Source organism: Alternaria burnsii, assembly GCF_013036055.1.
Source record: "Alternaria burnsii strain CBS107.38 chromosome Unknown 751, whole genome shotgun sequence".
Taxonomy (NCBI): Eukaryota; Fungi; Ascomycota; class Dothideomycetes; order Pleosporales; family Pleosporaceae; genus Alternaria; species Alternaria burnsii.
In genome coordinates this window covers 104,010-118,301 of record NW_024066131.1, presented here as the reverse complement: position 1 = coordinate 118,301, position 14,292 = coordinate 104,010, and the positions used below count along the sequence as shown (strand labels likewise).

Sequence of the window (14,292 nt, the reverse complement as noted above, 5' to 3'; positions counted from 1 at the left end):
GTTTACACGAAAGAAGCACTAATGTGATGAGTGGGTGGAGGAGACGAAGGGGAGGGGACGTGGGGGATGGTCGAAGTGGAGGAGATCTTCTCCTGTCTTTACACTTCACATATAAAGTCTCGGGTCTGCAGCCAAATATCAAGACTGATTTTTTCCAAAAGTATCTCGAGATATCTTGCTTGCTTTGTTCTTCAGCGACGTGCAAGTACTGTGCAGTATGTTTCCCTCATCTTGACGACCTCGATGCGTGAATGCGCTAGTCGTAACATTTAGCTCTCCCCAGATTTCAGCTAACTTGAGCCGCATGCGCACGCCAAGCCTTCGCGTCCGTCGCAACTTCACCGACGCGCGACCTCAAACCGCCCAACTACATCCACATCGCAACCCCCCTCCACCCACCCACCCACCCTTCACCATGGCGTCACCCGCCGCCGAAAACATGCAAAATGGCATCTCAACGCCGCCCGCAACAGCAAATGCGCCTACACTCAGTCCACCGACCCAACAACCTCCACCCACGCAGGCCCAACAACAACAACAACAACCATCGCAACAACAATCTCAAACAAACGGTGGTACAAACCCTAATACCACGGCTACTACCGCAGCAGCCATGAATCCCGCTTTCCCAGGTACATCTCTCTCCGACCCCGGGACCTCGAAGCGCCCGCGCGACGCCCGGCTCATCCACCTCATTCTCGCCAACATGGGCGTGCACGCCTACACGGAGCGCGTGCCCCTCCAGCTCCTCGATTTCGCCTACCGGTACACGTCTTCCATCCTCTCCGACGCCATCAGCTACGAGCCCCCACTTCCCACGACATCTGGGTCCAAGAAGCGCGCCGCTGGCGGCGGTGCAGCAGCAGGTGAAGGAGACTCGGGCGAGGGCGTTAGTCTAGCGGCGCTCAGGACGGCCGTGGGGGCGCGAGCGGCGGGTACGTTTCAAGCGACGCTGGGTAAAGAGTTTATGAGCGAGGTGGCGCAGGAGCGGAATCGTATTGCGTTGCCCAGAGTGGAAAGGGAGTTTGGGATTAGGTTGCCGCCTGAGAGGTATTGTTTTACGGGTGTGGGGTGGGGAGTTAAAGGCGCGTGGGAGGACGATGAGGTGGTGGATGAGGGTGTTGGCGATGAGGATGAGATGGATTTGGATGGTGGTGGTGGTGCTGGGAATGGAGGAGGAGGGTTTGGTGGAGGGCCTGTTGGTGCTATTACGAATGGAGGGAGAAAGGAGGAGGGCGAGGCTAAGGATACTGATATGGGGGGTATGGAGGAAGAGGAAGAAGCCGATGATGAAGAGTTTGAAGAGGCTATGGGGATTAATCGGGAGAATAATCCGTAGCATGGGGGGTTCTCAGGGTAGTAGTGAGGAGTGGCGTACTGCACGAGGCAGCAGCCAGCTAAGATGATGGAGAAAAGGCGTTTGGGCTTAGTTGGTTCAGTGGTCGGAGAGGGGCTTCCTTAAGCCTAGAGCATTTGTAAAGGCGTTTTGGGGGGTGGGAGTCGGAGCTTCAAAAAGGGTTATACCAAAGCTGGCAAAGCTTTCTGTTCTTGCTTGAAAAATTGGGAGCGAGTATTTACAGTTTATAATACAAATATGCTTTCCGCTCATGATGAACGTTTTGCAAGCAATTTGAGGGTCGGATGACCTCAGGCTGCGTTGAAACCCATACCAATATGCATTTCACCATGCCAAATGATCCATTCGTCTCACGTACTTTTTTTTTCTTTCTTTTCTCCCATGACTGGCACCACCGACCGGTCATCTCGATCCATAAACACCTCCTCTTGTAACCCCACTAGCATCAACCCTATTCTCCTCGCGTCGCCGTAACCCCGCTTCATTAACCGTCTCGGCCGCCTTTCCCACGGTACGCCCCGACTCATCCAGATTCCACCACTCTTTGTGTTTCTCCCTCGCATCTTCTAATTTCCTCTGGTGCTCTATCCTCGCCTGTGTCACACATGAACGTTAGCTATTTCCCCCATCTTCCAACTTTCCCAACATGTTGTCCTCGTAATACATACCTGTTTCCTCTCCTCAGCCAGGGCAAACCACTCTAGCCTCGCCTTGTCCAGTTCATCTTGATTCTGGTATTGCAACATACACGAGTTCATTGCGAGACGGGGTTGTCGGCACGCGTAGATCATGGTAAACGTCCGGCCCAATGCGCATTGTGCAAAGGTTTCAATCTCCTTTGCGCATTTTGCTCGTACGTTCTTGTAGTATAGGTCTTTTACTTGTTGTTCCTGTGGCGCGGACAGTGGTGTGGGATTCGTTGGGGACCTGTTGGTCCCGATTATCATGCGGTCTGTCATCTTTTGGCTAGATTGCTGGCCGCAAGCAAGCAGCACGGGGGGGTTTTTTTTTTCAGGAGAATTGCTGTTTTCTCGAGGTAGCGTGGGTGTATGCGACGGTGCGTGTGCGAAGGCTTCCGGGTATCTGGGTAGCGAGTGGCGGCGTACAATGGGCGTGGTGCGTTGGGATGCGGACTCCCGGCGGTGATGGTTCGAGATTCGAGATGCGCAAGATTGAGATTATCGGGAGCAGGTATACTTGCTCATTGTCACTGCTGGTGTAGGTGGGATACGGAGCAGGCACATCGGGGCTTTTGGTCATGAATCACCGACGTTCATGGGCCGAGGCACGAGATCCATGAGTAGCTTTAGCGGAATGAACTTCACATGCATAGGTGCACATTGATTCAGCTTCTACTAAACACCACGTACACACAGAGTAACGACGTTTGTATTGTCTAGCCACTCCTTCATTTCTGACCTCATACACATCTCCATACAATACTCACGATGAAGATCGCAGACCGCACCTTCCTCATAAGCGGCGGCGTCTCAGGCCTCGGTCTCGCAACAGCACGCGCCCTGCATGCCCAAGGCGCATATGTCTCGCTCCTCGATCTCAACAGCAAAAACGGTGCCAAGATCGCTTCCGAGCTGGGCTCACGCGCGCGATTCTTCGAAACCGACGTCACAGACACATCCGCCATCGCAGCAGCAATCTCAGGCACAGTAGCCTGGGTCGCAGAAACAGGAAAGCACATCGGAGGCGTGGTAGCAGGAGCAGGAGTGGGAATGCCCGGTTTGATCATCGACAAGAAGAACGAGCCGCTCAGTATCGAAAGTATTGATTTCGTGCTCAACATCAATTTGAGGGGAACCTTGGATTTGATACGTCAAACGTTACCGCACATGACGACTACGACGCCTTGCAGTCCCGATGGCTCCCGTGGCGTCATCATCATGATCGCCTCCTCCGCTGCTTTCGACGGACAGATGGGCCAGGTAGCTTATGCAGCGAGTAAAGGCGCGGTAGCCAGTCTCACCCTACCACTCGCGCGCGATCTGTCGAAATATGGTATCCGCGCTGTGACAATTGCGCCTAGTATGTTCGATAGCGCCATGACGAAGATGATGAGCGACAAGGTGAAGGCGAGTCTGGAGAAAAGCATGGAGTTTCCAAAGAGGGCGGGACAGCCCGAGGAGTTTGCGAGGTTGGTGGTGGAGTGTGTGGGGAACGAGATGTTGAACGGGACGGTTTTGAGGTTGGATGGCGCGATGAGGATGCCGGCGAGGCTGTAGTTTGTATTCGTATTCTACGCGGGCACGAGGGTATATAGGAGGTAAAGGATATCTCAGCGCTTGCGCTCCCGGACCTTAAATTTGACGCCATTTTTGTTGACGCCGCCGACTGTGTTGTTCATCTTTGCGCGCTGGAGCTCTAGCTCTTCTTCGGCGGCTACGAGTTCGCTCTCACGCTTCTTGAGTGCTCGCAGCCTTGACATGTGCCGCTCTTGTGCCCGCTCCCTGTCCTTCCTAAACTTCCTCGCTTCTCTCCGTGCCTGTTCTTGCGCTTCCATCTGCTTCTTTGATAACGTGTTCGGCCGTTGGATGGGCTGCTCGTCGTCGTTGTCGTCGTCCGATAGCTCGTCTTGAAGGTCTCCGAAAGTAGGCGACTCATTGCGAGTGGGAATCTCCTCGCCGCGTCCAAACCAAGTGTCTGGTTCAAACTCGTCTTGTTCTTCCTCATTCTCCACAAACACCCTGTGCTTGCCATGCCTTGCCCTCTCTCCGTCCCTCACAGCGCGCACCTCGCCCTGTTCCTCCATAATCAGCCTCTGTTCCACCTCCTTCCTCTCTTTGCGCGTCTGCTGCAGCATGGTGCGAATATATCCCGCATCCTGCGTCTTCAGCAGCTTCACCACCTCCATGCTCAGCGCCTTGTTGCCCCGATCCGCCACCCGTTTCCCCGACTTATCCACCTGCGACGACATCATCTTGAAGGAAAACTCATCCGGATTCCGGTCTCGAGCCTTTTCGCTCAGGATCTTGAGCTTGGCCTTCTTCTGCTTGTGGTCCGCAGCCCGCAGCTTGTAGTCTTTGCGTTTCTCGAGGAGACCCCATTTTTCGCGTTCGACGGGCTGCGCGCGCTCTTTGTGGTTGCGCCGTTGGACGGCATTCCGCATCGACGACATGTTGGGCGGTTTGGCGTGTTTGGAGTTTGCTGTGTAGATGCGTAGTGTTCCTGGAAACTTTTCGGTGGGCCGCTATTGCCAAGATTCCGACCCACTTTCCCGCTAACTCGAGCTGTTTGTCTTGGCAAACACTTTCTGTTTCACCCTGTCCATGTCGCTATCTATGATTATTCATCGTGTCTGTTTCGAATGCCATTCCCGAGCAGCGGGACCACTGCGCCGCTAGCTTTGCATCTGGCGCTGTGATATCCAAGCAGTTGCCGCTTTTGTTTATGAAAGAGGTCACAAGCATTGTACCGCATCTACATTGCCTGTTTAGGTCTCGAGCGGCTTTAGCTGTACATCTAATACGAAGCCGGTTGGTGGAAGTACCAGCGCATTCGCCCTGCTGCAATAAACTTGTTGCCATGCTTTGCATATCGTTGGCGCGTCGCTCAAGTCGCACTACACATCTTCAAAGGCCGTCGGATCGGGTACAAGCTTCTAGCCGCCATTTCTGAAGTGCTCTAGCCTCTTGGAAGGGTGTTTCCGCTGACATGCATCGTTCCCCGATCGAAAAAGCCAATCGTCAGCGACCTGTGCGGTCATGGTACTATACGGGAGGCGCGGAAATGAGATGCAGAGACACAAGTCGCTCCAACGTCAACAAGTGAACCAGGTACATCCATATGTTGGACTCAGCCAAGAAGTTCTCGACAGCACCCTGAGTCGTGCCGCACCAGGATACACGACCGTGATGGAAGAGCAACATTCCAGCGTTCTCGAGGCAAAAGCATATTCAAGGTAATAGCGGGTCTTCGGATAGGTAAACTTCTGTCAGAGCTGTCCAAACCTAATATGGCGACAACCCTTCCAAAACGGGAGCCAAATCGTGCCTGGCACGCGCTGCATTACGAGAACTATCCCCCATATCTTGACTGAAACGCCAAGCTATCTACAAAACGATGCCCAGGAATCCTTCCAAACACCGCGGAGAATTGAGTACCGAAATGTGGCTGTGTACTAATGTACCCCAGGTCTGCCCCAATATGCAGCAACGCCAAAACCTCATCATCTGTCTAGCAGAAACTGTACAGCGCTCCCAAACACTACTTTTCCCGCTACATGGCGTGCGGAGGAACGTCTTCATATAAATCCCGCGAATCATGATAATATCCGGACTATGTGCCGTCATGCAGCGCAGATCGAATCGAAGAGGAGGTTGTGGTGAGCATGACCATTCTAGCCACCACTAAGTCTACAACAGCCACAGTTTATCGCCCAGCACAGCATACAGCGGGCGGAAAACAATTCTCCACAATTACCACACGGCGCCTTGGCCTGTCAGACTAGAGTCCACACACCAGGGGTTTCTTCCATCCTGTAGCAATTTCCATTGCATCCTCGGAGGGCTACCTTCGTATCCAAGTCCCGTTCGCGATGCAGCCATTTTCGATAGGGGGGTATGGAACATTTGTATAAAGGCAATGGAGTGTCCCAAGTGTTACAGGACAACCAGCTCACTCATTCCTTCCTTCGACACTACAAAGATCCAGGAGATCTATCAACTCTTTCAATTCATCCACACCCATCCTTGCTGAGTTATTCACTTTTCAGCCTTCACCATGATTTCTCAAGTTGCACTCCTCTCTCTCGTCGCCAGCATGGCAGCTGCGCAGACCCTGAACATCCCCACCCGCTCCGGTAACATTGTGTCGCTCCCCGAGCCCAGTACCATCACTGGCAAGGTCGACTTTGCGAACAAGGAGTTTGACCGTGGCCAGCCATGTGACTCTGACGAGGACACTGGCAGCAGCAACGCTGTCTTTATCCTCGAGGACGGCGCGTCCATCTCCAACGTCATCATCGGTGCCGATTCGCTCGAGGGTGTTCACTGCCTGGGTTCTTGCACCCTGACCAACGTCTGGTTCCGTGACGTTTGCGAGGACGCCGTCTCCGTCCTTGGTACTGGTGATGCCTTGATTGTTGGAGGTGGTGCTCAAGAAGCCAAAGACAAGGTCATCCAGCACAAGTAAGTATCAGCCAACTCTACAGATAATCCCGTCTGACTTGTACCTAGCGGCCGGGGTACCGTCACTATCAAAGACTACACCATTGTCAACGCAGGCAAGCTCTACCGATCCTGCGGCGACTGCACCGACAACTCCAAGAAGTCGCCCCGCAAAGTCATCGTCGAGAACGTCCGCGCCTTTGGCCTAACCTCGGACCTCATCGGCATCAACTCAAACTTTGGCGACACAGCCACCATCTCCGGCTCCTGTGGAACCACAAAGGCCGTCTGCCGCGAGTACAAGGGCGTTGACAAGGGCAACGGTAGCAGCCAGAAGCTCGATACCAACGCTAGCTGCATGGGTGCGCAGGGCAAGCTCGAGAAGCTGCCCACCTGCGGTGCGGCCGTTGACTCTGGTGCCCCCACTACCACTGCTAAGCCTACCTCTACCAAGAAGGTTACTTCGACTCTTGTTACCAAGACCAAGACTTCCTCTGCGAAGGCCACTGCGACCAAGTAAGCTCATTCATCCTGAACCCTCCCCTATCCCCAGAACCGGCTCTCGGACTCCCGCTACGTCCCCCCCACGAAGCCGCAAACGATTAATCTGGTCCTTTTTTTCTAGAGATGTCGAAACCGACGAAGGTAGCAGCAGCGGTAGCGTTCAGCTGTACGGACAATGTGGTGGACAGGGATACTCTGGCCCCACTACTTGTGCCTCCGGCAAGTGTGTCAAGAGCAACGAGTGGTACTCGCAGTGCCAGTAGATGCAGTGTGTATCCAACATGCGCATATGCTTCTATTGGTTTCGGCGTGGTAAAAAAAAACGCGTGAAAACATGGTTGGGTCTGCGACTGGATGATTCTTCTTCTGTGGATATTATTTTATCTTTGTTTTTATGTATATATCTTTTCCATACTGTACCAGGCTGTCGGTCTGTGATCAATGCTATTGGTGTCTTTGAAGTGCCTTGATGTTGAAATGAAGAGTGGTTGCATCGTTTTTCGTCGTGTCGCGTATATATCGTCTGCTCGCAAAGAATATCGATGATGAGGCAGGCGCAACACAATCTGACGTCGTTACGGTGCTGCGGGTGCCGGAACCGAGGCAGAGAGATTTCCTGTTGTCAGACAACTATCTAAAGCCGTTGCAATCTGGGTGCAATTCCCGAGAAAGTGGACTCTTGTTTGGATAGATATGTTACGCTTTCTCTAAAATGGAGTCGTTACGTATCCTTCTTAGTCTCCTGAGTCAGGCATGAACTAAAGGTGACAACAAAGATGCGTAAACACATGAAGTTCTGACTACTGCCTCGATCTTTTTCATGCCTCTTATCCAACTTGTACGGTGGTGGGCTTAATAATTGTCATGATTTTGGGGCAGACTAGGGTCAGGCTCCGCAGAATATCTCCAAACTACTCCGGTACCTGTGGACTAGTGCAGATGAGATATTAAAGAACGAGGAGATTCGATTCAGGCTTTTTCGAAGCTCCTATATCTTGATTGAAAATAGGTCCTTCCATTGGTGAGATATTGACTTGGATGCGGCACGGTAGCAAAGCTTCGGGGCTGACGTCAATAGCTTCCGCAAGCGAGCTCTATCCTCAAGCTACCCCGAGGCTCCTCTGCTCACCGTCTGGGAACCTCAACACCAGCTCTTGGCCCATGTCTCCGAAGACACGACAACCTATCTACAGTCGGATTGAATGCTCAATCCAGTAGCGTTACCGTGAGTAGGCCTGCTGCGGCATCCCCTCACTATTGGCAGACAGCTCAAAGTCTTGGTTTTTCCGACAACCGAGTCGACCAAACCAAAATGCGGTAGCGGCGTTATCCCAAAACCTGGAGAAATGCGACGATCGCGGAAGCGAGAAGGTGCGGAGCCCCGCAAGATGATATCCAGGGCTTAGGTTCCTGGGAGTTCGGGCGAAATACTCCCGGAGCTGCTTGGCTTGTAAACATCCATGCTTCTGCAACCGGCTATATGAGGTCTGTAGGGATCGACCAGAAAAAAAGTTTGTCACCCCAGTCCGCCTTCGCATCACGTCGCAATGGGTTTCAATACGCTTTCGTGCCAGCTTTTGCTAGCTGCGGCAACAGCTTCTGCCAAATGGATTGTACCAGGAGCGCGTTGGAGAGCTACAGACGGCACTCTTGTGAATGCGCACGCTGGCGGCATTACTGTTGATCAAGAGACGGGCAAGTTCTTCTGGTTCGGCGAGTACAAGATTGAGGGGCAGGAAGAGGGTGGTGGTGTCAGCGTGTACAGCTCCGATGATCTTGCGACATGGGAGCCTCACGGGTTGGCCTTGGAGCCCATTGAGGGCCACCCCTACATCTCCACAGAGGACATTATCCAAAGGCCAAAGGTTGTGTACAGCGAAGGCACTGGCCAGTACCATGTGAGAAACTTCTGCGATCGGTTGCACTCATTTTGCTAAACATGAGCAGATGTGGTGGCACGCTGATAATTCCACCTACGGAGAGCTTCTCCAAGGTCTCGCTGTCTCAGACAACATCACCGGCCCATACGAGTTCGTCGACGCCACAGCACCACTCGGCAACTGGTCGCAAGACTTTGGTCTCTTTGTAGACCAGAAAGATGGTCGAGCATACTCGCTGTACTCTAATGGCGACCGCAGAGAAGGACGTGACGTATACCTAACTTCTTTCAATGGGAACATCACGGCTCTTGATGAAGTCGTCCATCGCTTTGACAAATACGATTTGGAAGCACCCACAATCGTGCAAACTGACAAGAGCTATTTTGCGCTGATGTCGCACAAGACGGGTTATCGCCCAAACAGTACGTATATATGCTGCAAACATGGCTATAATACATGCTAACTGATCTCAGACGTCGTTGCCTTCCGTGCCGACTCTCTTGCGGGCCCCTGGTCTCAACCCTTCATCATCGCACCATTGAATACCCGCACCTTCAATTCGCAATCGGGCCTGAACCTCCGGATCAACGGTACCAAGAAGACGACTTACATCTACATGGGTGACCAATGGGATTCAAACAGTCTTTGGGAAAGCAGATACATCTGGCTGCCACTTGAGATCGACGAAGAGAAAAAGTCCGTCGAACTCAAGTGGTACGACGTTTGGGATCTCGATGTCGAGACCGGAGAAGTCACCGCTATCAACGGCACCACCTACTATGGTAAAAACGCCACCACCACCGGTGACGCGTACCACCAAGAAGCCAATTTCGGCAGCGACGGCGTCATTGTAACCGGCATCTACGGCAACGACAGCAAGGTCACCTTCTCTAACATCGCAGGCGCAGGCAAACCCCAGTGGGTCTCTTTCTACTACCAGAACACTGACGATATGGGCTTTGGCGACCAGCCCGGTGGCACGCCTGATCGTATCAACGGAACTTGGCAGCTTCGCCGCATCTCGAGCGTTATCGTTAACAACAAAACGGAGGAGGTTGAGTCGCTGTACCAGAGGGATACACACAAGGGGATCATTTTGAGCACACCGCTAATGTTGAACTTGGAGGAAGGAAGCCACAATACCATTACTATTGGGGGTTTGGACAATGGAAAGGATGTCAAGGGGGCAGACATTGATCGCATTGTTGTGTATCCGCCTGAGGAGTAGTGTGGTCAATGATCATGATAGGGGCTTCTTCAATCAATGTGTTGGATGCCTGTAGTTTGAATCTAACGATTATTGAAGCCTTTGATGTAATACAGATATTTATGGTCGTATCAATAGTGGATATATAGCTTCCAGCGAGCGATTGTTCGACGTTTGCCCAAGCAACCATACCTAGTCTAATTTAACCTTCAGGCCTCAAGTTATAGATGTCTGTGTGTGAATTGGTTTCCATATGTTGGGGGAAACGCCTCCCACCCTTACCCGATTCCTACGCAGTAGCATGTCCTAGTCGCAGACCTTCAGATAAAGCCTCGCGATGCTCAACAAGCCACTCCCTCACAGTCTTCGGTTTCCTCCCAATCGTCCTCTCAACAAAGTTGTTAAGCGCCCAACATACTTCGTTCGCTTGCTCGAACTTAAAAAAATGCCACATGCTCTTCACAGCAAACGGGCCTAAGATTGGCTCATAGAAGCGCACAAACGACTCCTCACTATCATCATAAGGAATATGGCCACCCAATACGTCACCGAGAATAACAGCAATCTCCTGAAATTCCAACCAGTCCGCTCCATTATTCATGGTATGAAATTGCCCAATATGCTTCGCATCATGCGAAAGCAATAACTGTCCTGCCACCTCTGCGATATCCCTCGGATCAATGAACGGAACGCGATGCTCAGGCCAGATGAGCTTTCCCTCAGCCTGTACTGACTTGATCTGCAGGAAAAAGTTATCCATGAAGGAAGCACCGCTGTTGATATATGTCACCGGTAGGCCACTCTCGTCCAGGATTGCTTTGGCGATAGGATGTTGGACTGGTAGGCTCCTTCCGCCCTGAAGAGCGGTTGGGATGCGATGCCTGTTGAATTCGGGGAACATGCCAAGGAGGCGGATGATGTGGATCACAGAGTTGGACTTCTTGAAGGCGGTGACGATGTTGGCCATGGCAAGCTGTTCGTCCGTTGCGGAGGGAGTGATGAGAAAGACTCCTTGTACGTCGGAGGTCGCGCGCTCCAGAGAGGGGAGATCGAAGAAGTTGGCTACGGCTACCTCGGCGAGAGGGAAGTCTTTTTGCAGGCCTTGTACCTTCTCGAGAGCGCTTGTTACGAGTCGGAGCTTCACATTCGGGTCTCTCTGGGTAAGGAAGGTCGCGAGTGGTTTGCCAATGTGGCCGCTAGCACCGAAAATGAGGATTCTCGATAGAGTGGGTTTCGTAGTCATAGACATCTTGAAGTTTCAGAACAAATGCTCGTGCAGCAGTGATGCAGGTATGGGTTCTTTTCCCTGTGAGGCATTATATCTTATGAGAGGATATGCTCATTGGTCTTGCTAACGATTGAGCTGATCGGCTGACTTGATGCCTACTTGAGCGCACCGGTGAGATTACGCGCTTCATGGAAGCGCGCAAGTCCCTACTCGTCGCATGTTAGCCAATCAAGCCGCTGATAGGCTTCATTGCTGGCAAGTGTGACGCGAATGCTCCTGTATACGACGAGTTCTCAACACTTTGGGCAGATGCACAAATGCCCAGGAGTTCGTACAAAACTCTAATCTTCGAGCTAAATGTTAGCAGAAGATGGAGACCGTGGAGTCCTGTTGACTGATCAGTATGTTTCTCATGTGTCTGAACAACCAAGTTGTCTGTTGTGTGCTGGTAAGGTACGGTTTTGTTTATGAAACGCATTGCATAGTGCTCTGCAATGGTTGCAATAGTTGCTGTGGCTTCTTGCTTCCTGCGCAACACCCATGTAGATAGCCAGTTGCAAGGCTTCTCCTGATGCTTTCTCAATGCATCTGAGGGACCGATAGGATTCAGGTCACATCGATCGCTGAATGTACAACGTTAGTCTCCTTGCAACAAGTCGGAATTATCACGGCCGACATGAATTATCCAAGCAAACGAGATTGTTACTGAGCTTTGGTATGTTGCCAGCGTTGTCCTGGTTGCCGCGCTGTCCTTTCCGCCTGTTGGTCGCTCGTCTGCAAATGCTGTGGCCGCGCTCCGCGGACCCCGCGTGAAGATCTCCTTCGAGGGCCATTGCTGGCATGTTCCTTGTACGACATCAACTGAAACGTCCGTACTTCACGTCGTACAACATTCAAGTAGTTATGGTAAGGGTATTTCGTCCGACAAAATAGCATATCAGCCCCTTGGTTGTATTCGTACGACATTTGCCATTTTGGCTTGGCAGGTCGGCACCTGATGTGCCCCGACATACCGAAGCGACTTACCCTGCGTTTTGAGCCTCCGATTACACCTGCGCCCCTTAACGCGTGCCGCGTGTCAATACGGGCTATGCTTGTAGTTGTTGGAGACCCGGGTTCACAGCGAATGTTGTTGTACGACATTCTTTTCTTGGCAGAATTGAGATACGTGATGATGCCGCCAACCCGACAACATTATGTACGCGGACGAGCTTCAAGCATATGTTCTGTGGTATTTTGCGGCGTATATAACAGAGGCTCGATCTTTGCTGCGCTGCTCATGGTCCTTACATTGTGTTACCCGCTCTCCTATCCTACTATCCATAATTTGACCCATAACTGTCGATTCTTTCCTCACCATGTCATCGCCAGGAAAACACGCGAAAGTTCTTATTGCAGGTGGGAGCGTTGCAGGCTTAGCCCTGGCAAACATGCTTGAGAAGATTGGTGTCGAATACCTGGTTCTCGAGAAGTACAACAATATTGCTCCTAATTTAGGAGCCAGCATCGGTATCTTCCCAAATGGTTTTCGCATCCTGGACCAACTGGGATGCTTTGACGCGATTAGTAAATTGGTAGAAGGGGCGGATGGGTTTGAGTTGTTGGAGATGAGGAATGAACTTGGCAAAACGATACAACGCCTCGAGAAAGCATCGCAGAAAATTCAGCATCGGTAAGGCGGATGTCGTGCGATAAAACATTGCAAGCCAGCAGCGCCTTAGATACTGACTTTGGATAGCATAGCTTACGCGCCCGTCTTTATCGATCGGCAGATGCTCATCCAGATCTTATACGACAACCTCAAGGATAAATCACCAGTCCGTACCGGACAGGGCGTTCAACATGTCGAACAATTTCCTGGTGGCATTCGAGTACGAACGACAGATGGAAGCGTCTTTACCGGTGAACTCCTAGTCGGCGCCGATGGCATCCACAGCACCGTCAGAAAGGAGATGTGGAGGGAGGCGGATCAAGCCCGTCCAGATCACTTCCCTCTGTCTGATCGAACGAACACAGCGACCGAATACTGTTGCATATTCGGTATCTCGAGAGCTAACAGCAAGGTTCCCAAATTCTCTTCATGTAATGTGATGGGTCGTGGTTACTCATACCTCATTGCCAGCGGACCAAATCATCGCATCTATTGGTTTCTTTTCAAGAAACTACCGGGCGCGTTATACGGCATCGACAAGATTCCGCGCTATACAGAGGCCGAGAGGGATGCATTAGCCGCAGAACATGCAAATGATATGTTGAACGAAGACTTACGATTCGGTGAGCTCTATGCGAATCGGACAACGGCAACACTTCAGGCTCTACCGGAAGTCGTTTTCTCCAAGTGGCATTACGGTCGCATCATAACGATCGGAGATGCTGCACACAAGGCATGTCAAACAGCATCTACATGTTACTGGTTGATTGCTAACGAAATCACAGTTCAATCCTATTGGAGGCCAAGGTGGAAACAGCGCAATCGAAGACGCTGCAGTACTAACAAATCAGCTCTCCAAGCTAGCTCCAACTGATGGAGAAGACCGACCTTGGAGTGATCACGATATCAGCGAAGCCCTCGAACATACATTTTCCCTCCGTTACAATCGAGTCGCCTCTCTGTTAAAAACATCGCATGATCTGCAGACCTTGCAATCATTAGACAGCTTCTTCACTAGGATACTCGCTAAATTCGTCATACCTCGTTCCAGCCCGGAGTCGGTTTTGGACATGTTCAGTATGACCGCTCGACCGGCCGCGCGGCTTGAGATGGTCAATGTCCCAGATCGACCACATACTGAATTGTATGATGACGAAAAGCCCACGACATCTGTATCACCAAAGAGAATGTTTCCAATTCTGACCTATGGTGCACTCACACTCCTCTCCACTGTTGTTCTAGTCCAGCTACAGGCCCACAAACTGGGCCAAATTTGGAAGTTGTACTAGACTTACAGCCCAAAGTTTTCTGCTTCGTTACAGCCTTTGTACATTATCACTAGATT

The 14,292-nt window shown here is 51.7% G+C and overlaps 8 protein-coding genes across 8 annotated transcripts; 5 read left to right on the top strand and 3 right to left on the bottom strand.

Annotated features, from left to right (window-relative positions):
- Positions 1–415: 415 nt before the first annotated feature.
- GT037_010838 (transcription initiation factor tfiid subunit 9) lies at positions 416–1,339 on the top strand (the record flags this gene model as incomplete). Its single annotated transcript, XM_038935885.1, has 1 exon — positions 416–1,339. One exon carries the CDS (start codon positions 416–418, stop codon positions 1,337–1,339), a length of 924 nt encoding a protein of 307 aa, XP_038781439.1.
- A 420-nt stretch (positions 1,340–1,759) lies between these two features.
- Positions 1,760–2,316, bottom strand: GT037_010837 (uncharacterized protein; the record flags this gene model as incomplete). The annotated part of the gene is made up of 2 exons (XM_038935884.1): positions 1,760–1,951; positions 2,026–2,316. 2 exons carry the CDS (start codon positions 2,314–2,316, stop codon positions 1,760–1,762), a joined length of 483 nt encoding a protein of 160 aa, XP_038781438.1.
- Positions 2,317–2,805: 489 nt separating this feature from the next.
- On the top strand, positions 2,806–3,594 carry GT037_010836 (3-hydroxyacyl-dehydrogenase type-2; the record flags this gene model as incomplete). Its single annotated transcript, XM_038935883.1, has 1 exon — positions 2,806–3,594. One exon carries the CDS (start codon positions 2,806–2,808, stop codon positions 3,592–3,594), a length of 789 nt encoding a protein of 262 aa, XP_038781437.1.
- Positions 3,595–3,647: 53 nt separating this feature from the next.
- GT037_010835 (u3 small nucleolar rna-associated protein 11) lies at positions 3,648–4,487 on the bottom strand (the record flags this gene model as incomplete). The annotated part of the gene is made up of 1 exon (XM_038935882.1): positions 3,648–4,487. One exon carries the CDS (start codon positions 4,485–4,487, stop codon positions 3,648–3,650), a length of 840 nt encoding a protein of 279 aa, XP_038781436.1.
- Positions 4,488–6,070: 1,583 nt separating this feature from the next.
- On the top strand, positions 6,071–7,244 carry GT037_010834 (polysaccharide lyase family 3 protein; the record flags this gene model as incomplete). The annotated part of the gene is made up of 3 exons (XM_038935881.1): positions 6,071–6,498; positions 6,547–6,993; positions 7,070–7,244. Coding segments are annotated over 3 exons (1,050 nt in total), but the record flags the coding sequence as incomplete, so codon positions are not given.
- Positions 7,245–8,528: 1,284 nt separating this feature from the next.
- Positions 8,529–10,089, top strand: GT037_010833 (galactan-beta-galactosidase; the record flags this gene model as incomplete). Its single annotated transcript, XM_038935880.1, has 3 exons — positions 8,529–8,879; positions 8,929–9,283; positions 9,335–10,089. The coding sequence occupies 3 exons, from the start codon at positions 8,529–8,531 to the stop codon at positions 10,087–10,089; spliced, it is 1,461 nt and encodes a 486-aa protein (XP_038781434.1).
- Positions 10,090–10,357: 268 nt separating this feature from the next.
- Positions 10,358–11,317, bottom strand: GT037_010832 (uncharacterized protein; the record flags this gene model as incomplete). The annotated part of the gene is made up of 1 exon (XM_038935879.1): positions 10,358–11,317. One exon carries the CDS (start codon positions 11,315–11,317, stop codon positions 10,358–10,360), a length of 960 nt encoding a protein of 319 aa, XP_038781433.1.
- Positions 11,318–12,654: 1,337 nt separating this feature from the next.
- Positions 12,655–14,236, top strand: GT037_010831 (uncharacterized protein; the record flags this gene model as incomplete). Its single annotated transcript, XM_038935878.1, has 3 exons — positions 12,655–12,968; positions 13,035–13,620; positions 13,733–14,236. The coding sequence occupies 3 exons, from the start codon at positions 12,655–12,657 to the stop codon at positions 14,234–14,236; spliced, it is 1,404 nt and encodes a 467-aa protein (XP_038781432.1).
- Positions 14,237–14,292: the final 56 nt, after the last annotated feature.